The following is a 12,046-nucleotide window of genomic DNA, read 5'->3' as shown; positions in this document are numbered from 1 at the left end:
CACGGTTCTCGACCCTAAACACTCATCATTCACACTTCAGCATCACGAACTCTATCACATAATCATTTATCCACCCGCATACCCCAGTATAGTGAAATATTAGCCCGTTAGATGTTTATGTACTAGTCATGTTTTTAGATCAGGATTTTCTATTTTAATTAGTGTTGCGAAAAATTTCCAACGCGAGAGTAAATATGACAATGCACTGACTAGTATTTGGTGGGAATCCTTTTGGTTTTTAAACTCAATCCAATATTTTATTTATTTAATCAAATTAGTTACAAGGATTCCGCGGCATAAGACCGTGAAACACCATCTCATGGGAGATAAACCCATGCATTACTAGGCCTTTGCAGGCGCAGCTTTAGAATACGGAACATATGAAAATATGTTACCATATTCTAAACTGTAGTCCTTTTGTCTATACTAGGGGCGTCCGTCAATCTGACACGTTGGATGCAACGTGTTGGACGGGCGGGTAGCGCTCTTAGCGAAGGGGTGCATCCTGTCCTGGCGTTACGACGTCCAGGCGGGGTGGGTGGTATGTAGCGTCGGGCGCAAGTCCAGGGGGCCTAAGAACCTCCGTTGCCAACTGATATTAGCAGTGCACCATGTTTTATGTCATAGTTGCTCAATTTTGCTTTTCTGTATTTGCTCTTCAAGCTTTATATTTGCAAAGTCGAGTCACTTTTATTAAAAATAAAACCCCCTGGGGGGCCAGCCCATATACTAAATCGGAGCCGTGAAATTTCGCCGATATTCTTACTTTTAATAAAGTGAGAATATCATCTTTAGTTTTTGCTAATTATACGTTTTAGCTTAGGCATTTCAGCACACATGAAGAAAACTGGTAGGTGAAAATACCTTTGGCCTTGTTCATTTTTATGCCCAAAGCTCATTCGGGTACTTAGATGTACTCGCGTGGGTGGAGGGCGGTGGACAAGGTTTAGTTTTAAGTGACATTTTGGCGACTGACAAAAGTAGTGAACCAATAGTGAAGCACGATATAAGTTCCACATGTGTGTGTGTGGTTAGGATGTGAGATTTGTATCGTTTATTAACAATCTTAACTTACTATAACATTATAAAATACTTATCAAGAATAAATTGAAAAATTTTTACATTAGATAATTCAATAGAATACGAAAATGAAATGTATTACTTTAGCATAATGTTCACTATTATTTGTCAGTCGATTTCAGCAAAAAGGTATGATTTTATTAGAGTGTGAAAGTTGAATTGAACTCGGGTGTCGGAGGCGTCCCGGGACGTTCTCCCTAGGTGTAGGCATTTTTGCACCCGGGTGGTTGTATGAGAACCGTGGAGTGAATTTTTGTGAGAATGATTTTTGCCCTTTTTTAAATATAGCGATAGGCAGGCAGGTAGTTTACTTCTGGTGTGATTGAGTTTAGTTTATAAGTAGGCAGGGCCAGAGCAAGCTTTCATGTTTCTCTTCGTATTCTCCTCTAATACGTGAGAAGCTTGTATCTGGGGTTGGAAATTAAAAAATCGAGAGGAAAAATGAAAATGCAAATTAATTAGTTGATTAATTAATTAATTTAGCATTCTCTCTTGATTTTTTCAAGGCCAAGCCTTATTAGTTTGTAAGTCGTAGTCGTGGTACTAGACCCGATTACAAAAATGAAGTATTAAAGTGAAAGTGCAGTGAAGTGAAGTGAAGTGAAGTGAAATTAAAAGTGTTTTGTGCTTGGACATTTGCAAAAATTGTGCAGGTATGCGAGTAGCGATTCAAGGGATCGTTGCTCGTTTACGTGTTACGTTTTTACAAATGTCTGAGCAAACGTAAAATTTTCGCGAGTGATTTTTGTGAGGCTATTGCCGAAGAAAGAAGAGGCTATATGCTGAAGAGCCCCGGCAAAATTTGCCCAGAAGAGGGGAACTACTAATGGCTCTCCATCTTCGGATGGACAGTCATTCTGTCACTATGCTCGCTAATTTGTTTTTTCATTTTTTGTGTTTTTCCTTGAACGGTATGAATAATACCGTCCAGGACGTATTGAACTCGACATTTTACGAGTTCAATACCCAGCTCGTTGAATGGTCAACTCGCGATTTTATTTCCCCTATTTATTTTTCGTTTATTACTTTATTGAAATAAATTATTCTTTTCTTATTGATTTGCACATCGATTATATTTCATGTTCTTATTTTGAATAGGTTCAGTGTATTGTAATGGTAATTATATTTTCTGTTCTCGGTATTTTTCATTTCAATTGTAATTGAAATTATGATGTTAATTATATTTTCTATTTCAGCATTTTATTGTTGAATTATTTTTTAATTGTTACTGAAATTATGATGTTAATTATATTTTCTATTTCAGCATTTTATTGTTGAATTGTTATTTTGTTAATTGTTACTGAAATTATGATGTTAATTATATTTTCTATTTCAGCATTTTATTGTTGAATTATTATTTTGTTAATTGTTACTGAAATTATGATGTTAATTATATTTTCTATTTCAGCATTTTATGGTTGAATTGTTATTTTGTTAATTGTTACTGAAATTATGATGTTAATTATATTTTCTATTTCAGCATTTTATTGTTGAAAGTTTTATGTTGTTTGTTTTGGGGGGTTTTATGATTTTAGGGAGGTTACTATTTTATTTCAGGAAATTATTCTCTTCTTATTGATTTTATATGTAATTCATATCTGATGGTCTCACATCATATATTCGTATTCTGGTGTCTTTAATTAAATGGTTCTGAGGTTGCAATGTTAATTGCTTTCTGTTTTCGTATTCTACCCTTTCAATTGTTACTGAGACTATAATATTAATAATCATCTTTTCTATTACAGCATTTTGTTGTTCAATTGTTATTTTCTCATTTATTGCTGATATTATGATGTTAATTATATTTTCTATTTCAACATTTTATCGTATAAATTGATATTTAATGTTGTCTCTTTTTGAGAATTTTATTGTTTTAGGTGGGTCACGATCGTAGCCACCTCCACGTGGTGTGACCCGGTAATCGATATCGTTTTCTAAACATTTATCAGACGATAATTTTTAGAAAACGATATCGAGCTGAGAGCTACGATTCGGTTAATATAAAGTAGTAAAATCAATTTTTCGAGCGAACAAGCTATTTTTTTTATTCTGATTCTTTTCTTCGGAAGGATCTATCCTTTAGTCTTATATTTTGCTATTTGTTCATAAATCTCACTTTTTAGGTCTTATATTTCCCTATTTCCGGTCAAATTCATCGTTATCCTGAACAAATGTTTCACGATTTGTTCGTTTTTAGGTCTTATATTTTGCTATTTGTTCATAAATCTCTCTTTTTAGGTCTTATATTTCCCTATTTCCGGTCAAATCCATCACTTTCCCGAACAAGTGAGTTTCACGATTTGTTCGTTTTTAGGTCTTATATTTTGCTATTTGTTCATAAATCTCTCTTTTTAGGTCTTATATTTCCCTATTTCCGGTCAAATCCATCACTTTCCCGAACAAGTGAGTTTCACGATTTGTTCGTTTTTAGGTCTTATATTTTGCTATTTGCTTCGGGGTCCCAGATACCCCAAGACTATGCGTTTCTGAAGGAGTCCAGCTCGATAGAATACATCACCGAAAGATATTACAACGTGACACAAATTTGAGGATTTCTGGTTGCAAAGGGTTATGGGATTACAATGAAAAAAGATAAGCTTTCTTTTAGGTAAAATTCAATTTATTCAAATCAATTCTGATCAACATAAATAATTACAGATTCACCATATCGTCATGCACTGAACACTGCCGCATTAAAATTGCAACGAAGTGGTTTAATTACCGAGTTAAAGATTAAATGGTGGACGCAGAAACGCGGGGGTGGAAAATATCGAGTATGTATTCGTAGAAATTGGAAGAAAAATTATACCATGAATTCAAAACTCAATTTTTTATAAAATTAACGTTATAATTTATAGGAAGAAAGCGGTCAAAGTATGGCAGAGGAGCTGGATCTTGACAACGTGGGTGGTGTTTTTCTATTATTAACTGTTGGTGTTGCTGTCTCCTTTTTCTACACCATATTCGAACTTCTGTGGGAGATTGGTTGCACATCTGTACGCGAAAATGTAAGAATAATTAAATAATTTCAATCACATCTTGAAATACAATGTCTTAGAACTACTTTAAGTCTTAAACCTTAGATCTTACCTTAAATGCTAAAATCCATAGGAAGATCCATTTTAAGTATGTCGTATTCACTTCAGATTTCCTTCAAAGAAGAACTTATGACTGAAATTAAATTCATCGTAAAATGTGGTAGTACATCAAAACCAGTAAGAAGGAGAAAAAGTTCTTCCAACAGAAGTGGAGAAGGCAGTACTCGAGGTTGCACTCCTCCTTATGGTTTTATTCCAGCGATCAGGATATCCAATTCTGAGAATAAATAAACTTATGTATAATGGAATATTTTATTAAACTACAAATACATGTAATTAAATACAATTTGATTAAATTTATAAATGTAGTGTCAAATATTGTTCTTCTCTTTATTTCTATGGCCACAAACAACATATCAGCAGCGCAGATTAAATGTGACAACTGAAATGTGAAATATGAAGGGCATGAAGTCTAAGATGAAGTGTGAGATGTGAATTATGATATATAAAAGCGTGAAGCATAAAGTTGGATGTAGCCTATCACGACACGATTATGAAGTCATGCTATGCATTAAATTTACAAGTCACACAAGACATTTTACATTAAGGTTCCATTAGTGGAAATTGCTTATATATTAGTGTAAACTTTTTCCATTCAAAGGTACAATGATAAAATGACATTAAATAATAGTGAATTCAATATTTCTTATATATCAAAAAGAAATATGATAGGTTAATATTATTATTGGCCAACACATTTAATCTGTGATGTTTTCAAAAAGGCTTTGATAAAATATATTATAGCATTTACAAAACAAGGAGTAAATTATATACATTAAATAAAATCATAACCAATAATATCGTATAATAAACATGAAACATGAACCAGCAATTAATTGTAAATATAAAATAACAGAAAATATAAATCGATCGTTAAATCAGTTAAATAAAATATATTATTTGCACTAAATTTATCATTGGATCAGATCCAAAAAGGAACAGTGAGTGTTAAGACACGTAAAACTTACCGATTTTTCAAATTAAACTATAAAAAGGACGTTCATAAAAGGAATTTCATGATTGTATTCTGGTTTATCCGGTTTACCTTATCTGCATCGTCAGTTTCCTCCAATCAACAAGGGAAAAAATGAGAAAAATGTTATCTATTTAGAGGGTTAAAATATATTACATCTGTATACGTTGTAAGTGAAACACCCTCCCCTCTTCGATTTCGCCGTGGATCTAATATGTCGCTAGATTCGGTCAAACCCATCACTATTCCGAACAAGTAAGTTTCGCGATTTGTTCGTTTTTCGTTCTTATATTTCGCTAGATCCGCTCAAACCCGTCACTATTCCGAACAATTAAGTTTCACGATTTGTTCGTTTTTCGTTCTTATATTTCGCTAGATTCGGTCAAACCCATCACTATTCCGAACAAGTGAGTTTCACGATTTGTTCGTTTTCCGTTCTTATATTTCGCTAGATTCGGTCAAACCCATCACTATTCCGAACAAGTAAGTTACACGATTTGTTTGTTTTTCGTTCTTATATTTCGCTAGATCCGCTTAAACCCATCACTATTCCGAACAAGTGAGTTTCACGATTTGTTCGTTTTTAGGTCTTATATTTCGCTACTTACTTGGGGTCCCTGATACCCCAGATACCATAATGTCGATAGCGGAATCATCGGAACTTCGGGGTCCTTAGAACCCCGCGACAATATAATTTAGATATGCAGAATAGTCGGTGCCTGGGGTCTTTAGAACCCCGCGACAATGTATAATTCAGGTATACAGAATCGTCGGTGCTTGGGGTCCTTAGAACCCCGGATGGTATAATATAGGTATGCAGATATACTGGCTGGTGTTTGGGGTACCTTAAGACCCCATTATGATATCAGGGCGGTACGTAGAGATAATGACTGGTGCTTCGGGGTCCTTAGAACCCCGGATGGTATAATATAGGTATGCAGATATACTGGCTGGTGTTTGGGGTTCCTTAAGACCCCATTATGATATCAGGGCGGTGCGTAGAGATAATGACTGGTGCTTCGGGGTCCTTAGAACCCCGGATGGTATAATATATTTATGCAGAGATACTGGCTGGTGTTTCGGGTTCCTTAAGACCCCAATATGATATCAGGGCGGTACGTAGAGATAGTGACTGGTGCTTCGGGGTCCTTAGAACCCCGGATGGTATAATATAGGTATGCAGAGATACTGGCTGGTGTTTCGGGTTCCTTAAGACCCCAATATGATATCAGGGCGGTACGTAGAGATAGTGACTGGTGCTTCGGGGTCCTTAGAACCCCGGATGGTATAATATAGGTATGCAGAGATACGGGCTGGTGTTTCGGGTTCCTTAAGACCCCAATATGATATCAGGGCGGTACGTAGAGATAGTGACTGGTGCTTCGGGGTCCTTAGAACCCCGGATGGTATAATATATGTATGCAGAGATACCGGCTGGTGTTTCGGGTTCCTTAAGACCCCAATATGATATCAGGGCGGTACGTAGAGATAGCGACTGGTGCTTCGGGGTCCTTAGAACCCCAGATGGTATAATATAGGTATGCAGAGATACTGGCTGGTGTTTCGGGTTCCTTAAGACCCCAATATGATATCAGGGCGGTACGTAGAGATGGTGACTGGTGCTTCGGGGTCGTTAGCACCCCGGATGGTATAATATAGGTATGCAGAGATACTCACCGGTGTTTCGGGGTCCTTAAGACTCCTATAAGATATCAGGACGGTACGCAAAGGGCGTTATTGGCGCAGCGGGTTCCCCTACACCCCAGGATGAAATCAGGTCCGTATGAAGAGGGCACAACCAGTATAATAATTGTCCTTTAATATTTTCCAGAATTAATTTAATTTATTTCTTTTATTTTTTTTTTTGCTTATTAAATAAGCTCGTCGAAGGGGAATAACATTTATAATTATATCCCACTTCTACGTCTTAACTGAGAACCCCATTTATTTTATTTTTTCTAGTTATTTATATAATTTTACCCCCCATTATAGGCCAAGCCTCTTTGCATCCCTTACATCCCTGCATTCCTTCCATCCCTGCATGCCTTAGATTCCAGCAGACGCTTAAACCCCACCATTTTTTTTTTTTTTTTTTTTTAACGTGGTGGAAATCTTCAGAAAGACACCTTCAGCCCCCCTGGGGAGGGGCCGGAGGTAGTGTGGGATTTTTACCCACTAAAACCACCACGGTGGCCTGCACTGGGGCTGTACGGAGGGTCCTTTGACCCTCCACCATGTGCCAAACTCCGCCGACATCGGGGGCCACACCCGATGCCGACACTCCTGGGGCCGCGTGTAGTGGAGACCAGGGCCCCAGCCCAGGACCCCTACGGCATCCTTTACATCCCTCGCTTAGTTAGATCTCTGCACCCCTTACATCCCTGCATTCTTTCCATCTCTATACTTTTTTCATTCCTACATTCATTTCATCCCTACATTCTTTTAATCTCTACATTCATTTCATCCCTACATTCATTTCCTCCCTACATTCCTTTCAATCCTACATTATTTTCATCCCTACATTACTTTCACCCCTACATTACTTACATCCCTTCATCCCTTACATCCCTACATTCTTTTCATCCCTACATTCTTTTCATCCCTACATTCTTTTCATCCCTATATTCTTTTCATCCCTACATTCTCTTCATCCTTACATTCCTTTCATCCCTACATTCTTTTCATCCCTTCATCGCTTCATCCCTTACATCTCTTCATCCCTTCATCCCTTACATCTTTTCATCCCTTCATCCCTTACATCTTTTCATCCCTTACATCCCCACATCCTCTTCATCCCTTATAATAAATATATTATAAAGAGTGCTTGGAGTAAAGGTAAGTTGATTATTCGTCAAAAATTTTGCAAAATTTAGTTCCTTTTTCCAAAACCAGATGGCGCTGATCCGACATCGAAATTTTAGTTCACATTTTTGCCGCTAGAGGGCCAAAAATTGAGTTTGATTTAGTTCCTTTTTCCAAAACCAGATGGCGCTAATTCGACGTCGAAATTTTAGTTCACATTTTTGCCGCTAGAGGGCCAAAAATTGAGTTTGATTTAGTTCCTTTTTCCAAAACCAGATGGCGCTGATTCGACATCGAAATTTTAGTTCACATTTTTGCCGCTAGGGGGCGCTATTTTTCGAGAATTTCGCGAGAATCTCGAAAAAATAGCGCCCCCTAGCGGCAAAAATGTGAACTAAAATTTCGATGTCGAATCAGCGCCATCTGGTTTTGGAAAAAGGAACTAAATCAAACTCAATTTTTGGCCCTCTAGCGGCAAAAATGTGAACTAAAATTTCGATGTCGAATCAGCGCCCTCTGGCGGCGAAAAAAGGAACTAAATTTTGCAAAATTTTGCATAAAAATGTTGCAAATGTGTGAAGAATGCAGGGATGTAGAGATGTAGGGAATGTAGGGATGAAAAGAATGAAGGGATGAAATGAATGTAGGAATGGAAAGAATGTAGGGATGAAAAGAATGTAGGGATGAAATGAATGTAGGGATGGAAAGAATGTAGGGATGGAAAGAATGTAGGGATGAAATGAATGTAGGGATGGAAAGAATGTAGGGATGGAAAGAATGTAGGGATGAAAAGAATGTAGGGATGAAATGAATGTAGGGATGAAAAGAATGTAGGGAGGAAATGAATGTAGGGATGGCAAGAATATAGGGATGAAAGGAATGTAGAGATGAAAAGAATGTCGGGATGAAATGAGTGTAGGGATGAGATGAATGTAGGGCTGAAATGAATGTAGGGATGAAATGAATGTAGGAATGGAAAGAATGTAGGGATGAAAAGAATTTAGGGATGAAATGAATGGAGGGATGAAATGAATGGAGGGATGAATTGAATGTAGGGATGGTAAGGATATAGGGATGAAAGGAATGTAGAGATGAAAAGAATGTCGGGATGAAATGAATGTAGGGATGAAAGGAATGTAGAGATGAAAAGAATGTAGGGATGAAATGAATGTAGGAATGAAATGAATGTAGGGATGAAAAGAATGTAGGGATGAAATGAATGTAGGGATGAAAGGAATGTAGAGATGAAAAGAATGTATGGATGAAAAGAGTGTAGAGATGAAAAGAATGTATGGATGAAGAGAATGGAGGTATGTAAGGGACGCAGAGATGTAAGGTATGTAGGGATATAAGGGATGAAGAGGTGAAAGGAATGTAGGGATGAAAAGAATGTTGTCGCTATAAGACCCATCGACGGTCGCTATAAGACTGAGGGGATTCCACTTCGCTCTTGGTCGAACGGTTGATATCGGTGCCACATTTTGCAACAATGTTTACTTATCTTTACCTGAATCAGTGGCCGTAAATATTTTTTTTTTCTTTTTTAACGTGGGGAAATCTTGCTTAAGACACTCCACCGACCCCTGCGGGAGACCGGCGGGTGAGTGTCAGGTTCCTACTGACTAAAACAACACGACGACCGACAGTGGTGCTAAATGAGGGTTCTGGAACCTTATGTATATTACTCCGGAGCCCTCGACACCTGCTACATTGGTTGCCATCTAGGGTGCCGGGTCGCACCCGGTATCGGCTTATCGGGCCGCTTGCAGAAGCGATCGGAGCCCCCACTCCTGATGCTAGCAACCCTGACGGCCCCACCGTGTTTGGTGGTGAAGCCGTGATATTTAATGTTAAAAAGAATTGGATCAACCTCCCCTTGCTGCTTCTCTTATTGTTGTAATATGGCAAAGATGCGCTCGAGAGACTAACTGAATGATGGGATATAGTCTTTGATATCGAAGTAATCTGCTATTTCCATCGTATAGATCTTGTCACTGAAATGCAGTAGACTCTCGTTATATTGCCTCTGCAAGCAACTTTCTAGCCACATAGAAACCACCACCTAACCAGGTTAAAAATCTGATTAACTCTGATATACGGGAACCCACAACCGATTATTAATGTTTTATCATTAAAATATAGTAGACTGTCGTTATATTGTTCCTCTAGCCCTCTTTGTTAAGTACTTTGTACAGTTTATAGAATTTAACTGTCTATTATATCATAAAAATTTGACCAATAAAATGTTTAGAAAATATTTTGCAAGAAATTGTTTTCTTAAGATTGAATAAAATTAATTCTTGAGTATCAATTTGAAGAAAATTTCTAATTTCCTTGGTGCAATCAACAATCAAGCACGCCTACGCTTGGCTTAAACACACGCTGCAAGCAAATTGTCACAGGGTGTTGCGAGTAAATTACACGGCATCGTAGTCTGCATCAATCTAAAGCTTGATAAAGCCTTTCAGAGCCAATGAAACATTGTTGGGCCAAAGAAAGTCCTCCTATCGATTAAATGATATTTTAGAAGAATATCCATATCATTTTACACTGTTGAATTAAATTATTTATGTGTTACCAGATTATAGAAATGTAAAAGAAAATTTTCAAATACTACAAATTAAATACATTCATACGTTTTAAAACCTAACTCAGAAAATTTCTTTATTCAGCCTTCTGTCTAACATTAATCAATCAAAAGTTATTTTACTTGGCAGCTTCTAGTGGCTTATCCCGTATAAAAAACGCGAGGGTTGCTATTGAAAGAGTTGGTAGATTAATATTTTCTAAAATCTCGAGCCACCGAGATTTCGGTCGCTATTGAGTTTTTTATGCCGTATGAAAAAGCTTTTGTGCCTGTCTCTCGCATTGGTAATTTGTTGGAGCTCGTTTCCAGCGGACGTGAAAGACACTTTGGAAAGTTCACGTAGAAAAGGAAAGCTATTGAATACACGGCCTGCAATCTCACCCCTCAAACTGAGTAACTTACATTTATTTTATATTGTTGTAAGTTCTTGTATTTCATTGAAAATTATTCGAAATTCCCGCTAGTACTTTACTTCCGAAATCGTATGGTAAATCATCTTCATTTTTTGCAACAGCTCATACTATGTCCTTTTATAAATTTTATCGAAACTCTGTGCAAAAGATTTTTCTCCAATTCTAACTATTTAGCATACAATCGCAATACTAGCAATTAATATTTTGCAGACGAGACAAGTGAAACAGCTTCCTTTTTGCGCGAAACTTAACGACACGAAAATTTATGAGCAAACTGTTGCTTTTGTTGCGCGGCGGCCGGTGGTCGCGGTTTTCCAAACCAAATTCAAAGTGTAATCGCCGCGAAAACGAACGAATCGTATCAGAAAAAAGGAGATAGAGAATGGCTGACGAGATTCGTGGATTGATTTATGCTCGAAACGGGTGGACCACGATCTTCGTGAAATATTGCTCCTTCATGCGAGATAAAACGCTTTAGGAGATTCTCAGTTGTTATGAATGCCGGGGAAGGTAATGATGGATGTCTGTTCGCACGATCAGAGAGTAATGTAAAAATATTTCCTGCGAAGGGAGTTTGAAGCTTGTGTAAAAGAGAATGAATCTTTAAATTTGTATTGTAAATAATTGTTACAATAAAAGATAATTAGGTTTTAATTGTACAACACCGAGCATTGTAGGTTTCCCTAGGGAAAATAAGCCCTACGTACGTATAAATAATGCCTGTGAGCAAGACACATTCCAAACAGGGGAATACATAGCAGGAAATTAGTGAGCGCTTTTAGTATTAATATCGATACATCTTACGATTTTCCAGCTATGCATAAACAGCCTCGTTCAGCTGAGAGAAGAAGCAAGCACCGAAAAAATTGGCTTAATTACGGGCAGCAATTAAAGGATGATAATGGTGAGGAGGCCGCAAGCTCGGCGCGGAGCGCGAACGCGAGGAAAAAGGGACCAAGGCAGGAGCGTAAACAAGGGGTGTGCAACGTGGGGGTGGTATGGACGAAGGGGCGAAGAGGAAAGACACGCTCATGCGCGCCTAGAACCCCGCCCTGTCGCTTCGGACGAAAGCTTGTCCCGTCGAGGACTCTCG

The 12,046-nt window shown here is 37.7% G+C and overlaps 1 protein-coding gene across 1 annotated transcript; it reads left to right on the top strand.

The window, feature by feature from the left end:
* The first annotated feature begins 3,956 nt into the window (after positions 1–3,956).
* Positions 3,957–4,609, top strand: LOC117600832 (glutamate receptor ionotropic, kainate 5-like). Its single transcript, XM_034316762.2, has 2 exons — positions 3,957–4,088; positions 4,227–4,609. The coding sequence occupies exons 1-2, from the start codon at positions 3,957–3,959 to the stop codon at positions 4,407–4,409; spliced, it is 315 nt and encodes a 104-aa protein (XP_034172653.2). The 3' UTR covers positions 4,410–4,609.
* The last annotated feature ends 7,437 nt before the right edge of the window (positions 4,610–12,046 follow it).

Source organism: Osmia lignaria, chromosome 16 (genome assembly GCF_051020975.1).
Source record: "Osmia lignaria lignaria isolate PbOS001 chromosome 16, iyOsmLign1, whole genome shotgun sequence".
Taxonomy (NCBI): Eukaryota; Metazoa; Arthropoda; class Insecta; order Hymenoptera; family Megachilidae; genus Osmia; species Osmia lignaria.
The sequence above is the reverse complement of the archived record's forward strand: the minus strand, read 5'-3'. Positions and strand labels throughout refer to the sequence as shown.

Coding starts and splice junctions, on each gene's coding strand:
- LOC117600832 (XM_034316762.2), top strand. CDS start 3,957: ATGGCAGAGGAGCTGGATCTTGACAACGTGGGTGGTGTTTTTCTATTA. Junction 4,089..4,226: donor GCACATCTGTACGCGAAAAT/GTAAGAATAATT, acceptor TATTCACTTCAG/ATTTCCTTCAAAGAAGAACT.